General features: G+C 44.1%; 1 protein-coding gene across 1 annotated transcript; it reads right to left on the minus strand.

The window, feature by feature from the left end:
- Positions 1 to 2,269: 2,269 nt before the first annotated feature.
- LOC138278745 (B9 domain-containing protein 2-like) lies at positions 2,270 to 3,384 on the minus strand. The gene has a single exon (XM_069219301.1). It carries the CDS (start codon positions 3,320 to 3,322, stop codon positions 2,795 to 2,797), a length of 528 nt encoding a protein of 175 aa, XP_069075402.1. The 5' UTR covers positions 3,323 to 3,384; the 3' UTR covers positions 2,270 to 2,794.
- Between the last annotated feature and the right edge of the window lie 616 nt (positions 3,385 to 4,000).

The raw sequence follows: 4,000 nt of genomic DNA on the forward strand, positions 1-4,000 counted from the left end.
AGGGCACAGGATTTCAAGGCAGACAGTGATCCTCCCACGCTTTACGGTCATAGAGAGCGGAGTCTTGAATGATGCCAAGTGTGCACATGCAATGGTGGTTCCTTTTTTGACGGCTTACGTATGAAAACAAGACCATGCAAACAAAGTCTTAGGAAAAAGCAGTCAGCCCACCTTAAATATCATCCAAGGCATAGAGGGGACAGTATTTCCAACACCTCAGTTCACACAGGTGTCATAATTCAGACGGTCACCACTCCTCAAGTTAATAGAAAAGTTAAGTATGACAAAGTTACCATTATGGTGACTCTGCTAGTTTTAGTCTATAGGAAGGTTCCTGTTACCAACTTTAATGTCCAATATTTAAAAATGCTGAGACCTAAACTTGTGTCAAAAAATGTTAAAACAATAGTGGCCTGATTCACAAAGGTAACTTACACGTAGTGCAGAGTCTTCATCAATCATGGTTCAAGGTAGTTTTGATTACCCTTTTCGTCTCTATAGCGAATCAGACCACCTTATTATTATTATTTTTTTTACTAATCCTCACTCAATAGTTTTTCCAGATAGTTCCCCTAACATTTATGTCATGCACAGGTAATAAAGTGAAACTTGGTACACCGACATGCATTCAGGCAGGAATATACACTGGATATGTTGGTGCAACAGGCACAAAGCACCACCCTCTGAGAAAAAGGTTCAATCCTGCACTGCAAAGAAGCTTCGGACCTCTGAGCTCAGACCGGAGGTTGGGTTACACCTGATTGTGCAGAGGAATCTCCAAAGTCTAAAAAGGCTTAGTCTTTGGAGGGTTGTTGGCTCCTGGACCTTCACAACTAGATCTAGCTGAAACAGACTGCAACCATAGGATGAAAGAAGTTCATATCACCCAGAGCTTCCACCTTGCCAACTGGATGACGGATAGGATACAGGGAAGAGTGATACGAAGGGTCTGTTAAACTATGCCTAGAGGTCAAGGTACTCAAATCTATACACACTTATGCTGCATACAAGTCAAGGTATTCTGGAGGGACCTCATACTGGTGGTAGCACACACAATGCAGGCATTGACTTGTCTTCAAACAAGAGGTGCAGCTCCTACAACCGATCAATTGTATGCATGGCTTAAAGCTGTGGTGGAAAAAGTTGCTGAGAACAAGAGAAGCATGGACCAAATTATAAACTTCAGTGGAAAAACAACTGGCAAACGTTAGCATATGCAAAAGGAAAGGGGATGTTCTGCATATGGTACATTTGTGTAATGGAACACAAAAGTATTTAACAGCTTTCTAAACAGTTTCCGGACCCACCATTAGTAGCAGAGTACTGAAAAAGTTGAGAACGTGAAACAGCCAGGACATAAGAGTAAGACGATTTTTCTACACTGAATGCTGTAATCCCAAAAGCATGAACGTCGAGGACCTATTTTCAAATTCTTTTTGCAAGATCTGAATTTTGCACTCATCACCCACCAGCCCCCAAAATCAGATGGAGTAAACTATCCTTGATCTCATGTGTATTCCATTAGTTTTTTTTTTTTAAATCTATCAGTTTGCAAATCATTTCACTTTTTTGAGTATGGGTTTCAGTAAATGAGTAGGAAGTTGCTATACAGCATGGGCGTCCGTGGGGAGTGGTGGGGGGAATGGCCCAACCCCTGGATTTAGGTACAGTGTGGTTGCAGGATCACAGTGCAGCATAACACTACGGTCGCAGTACTGTTACGCTGCCTGCACTAATACGCCTGTGGCCCCCATTAAAATTATGCCTCCCCCTGAAAAAGTTCTGTGGATGCCCATGCTAAACAGTAGGCACAGTTACTTTTTGAACTGCTTTTAGAACTGCAATCAAGTAGTTAATCATGTGCTACCAATCTAAAGTTTTATTATGCCAACGTAGTGGTTGAAAAATTGGAGAAAGGAGGGTGGTGACCATGACATCTATGCAACAGCTTACTTAGTTTTCTTTGCAGATGGGTGTGTCAAACACCTATGCACTTCTCTGCTAATTAAACAAAAAGACTTGTTTTTTATAGATTTCTATATGAAGCAAGGTTGTGAAAGTACACGCACACACTTTAATCAACTCACTATGTAAATAGCTTGAAAAAATTAAGTTCTGAGCTCCTCAATGACTTCGGCTGACGGTCAGACAAATTCCCACTCACATATAGTAATATTTGTACAGGGGGAATTAACCAAAAACGGGACAAGCAGAACTTTTCAATAATCTTCTTTAAAGGCAACCTAGGGACCTGGGAGAGAGCAGACCAAATTAGGCTGTTACTCTTAAAAAAAGCAGAGCTAAGAAAGAGGCTTAACTATAGCAGAAATCTATGAGCAGCCTATAGCGCAAGGCTGAATTATGGGAAAAAAAGACCACTGTAGAGCATTCAGTCATACAGGTTGGCGTGCCGACAGATTTACAAGACCAACTTTCTGTATCAAGGGAGGCTATCAATGTTAGATGCTTGACTTGTGAATGAGCACACTAGAGGTAATTTAGTTGTGGTGTCCCCCCTCCTCCTTCCGGTTAGACAGATGCCTCTTAAAGTTCACAAACATGATGTACCCCCTTTTTGAGCCAGTTGTGTAATGATAAAAACTATGCGGAAGTAGCTGATATCAGAGACCAAAAACCTATAAAAAAAAAACTGCAGAAGCTGCGCTGACTCATATGCCCACTGCATGTGCTCCTGCATGAGAGGAAGTTTGTGTTTGAGAATTTGTTGGCATTTTGATGAGGGCAAAATTGGCATATCACTAATCCTGCACAGGACGAGGATGATATCTTGTCTTTAGCATTCTACACCATACCGATCAAAATTGCGCAGAATGACGCCTAGCTGGAGGTGCACCTTGCCCATAGCAATGGTTTGCAGCCGGAAACGGTCAGCCCCACTGTAGATCAGGTCACTTGTTTTGAGTTGTGGTCCACCTCCCACAAAGAGCTGCGAGATCTGTTCCTGCCAGGAGCCCAGCGGACGCCACGTCACACACTCCAAGTCATGGCAACCAGGGCTGGAGGGCACATGGCAGAAGCCATAGCCATACAGTTCATTTCTGCCGAACGAATCCTGGTGCCATACTTGCAGATGGAGCTTTGGCCACCCCTGGAGGCCTTTGGTTGCGTAGTGAATATCGATGGGATGCGACCAGAATGCCATCTCCTGGTTCTGGGGGTTATCTACCTGCGTCTGCCCTTCTCCCATGCCGGATAACAGCTTCCAGGTGCCACCTGTGTGAATGCCCCATTTACAGAATAAACTGTGCTGGGGGAAACCACTGGCTCCAACTATCTGCCCAATGATGTGAACCTCTGCCATTTTTCAACGTATTTCCCCCAGACCACCAATCAGAATCACTTCTCTTTGCTCTCTATCATATAACTTCAGAGAACGTCTCTGCAGCTTTTCCGAAGCACCGCACCATAGATCCACAGCCGCCTTCTTCCTTCCTTCAGCTCCCTACTTAGCGCTCTCCAGTCGAATAAACGTTTTGATGAAGGTACCCACAACGCAAGACCAAGCTTCGGACTAGCCCCCCGATTTCTTATCCCACGTTCAGCTGCCCCAGCCCGGGTCTCTGGTTCCGCCCCTTCCAGAGCATGCAGTATAGTCTTAGAAAACAGTGCAAACAATGTATAGTTACAATAGGATGCAATGGGGAAACATAGGGATAGGGGCAACACAAACCATATACTCCAAAAGTGGAATGCGAACCACGAATGGACCCCAAACCTATGTGACCTTGTAGAGGGTCGCTGGGACTATTAGAAAATAGTGAGAGTTAGAAAAATAACCCTCACCAAGACCCTGAAAAGTGAGTGCAAAGTGCACTAAAGTTCCCCTAAGGACAAAGAAGTCGTGTTAGAGGAATAATGCAGGAAAGTCACAAACCAGCAATGCAACAACTGTGGATTTCCAATCTAGGGTACCTGTGGAACAAGGGGACCAAGTCCAAAAGTCACAAGCAAGTCGGAGATGGGCAGATGCCCAGGAAAT

This window comes from Pleurodeles waltl, unplaced genomic scaffold, assembly GCF_031143425.1.
Source record: "Pleurodeles waltl isolate 20211129_DDA unplaced genomic scaffold, aPleWal1.hap1.20221129 scaffold_56, whole genome shotgun sequence".
NCBI lineage: Eukaryota > Metazoa > Chordata > Amphibia > Caudata > Salamandridae > Pleurodeles > Pleurodeles waltl.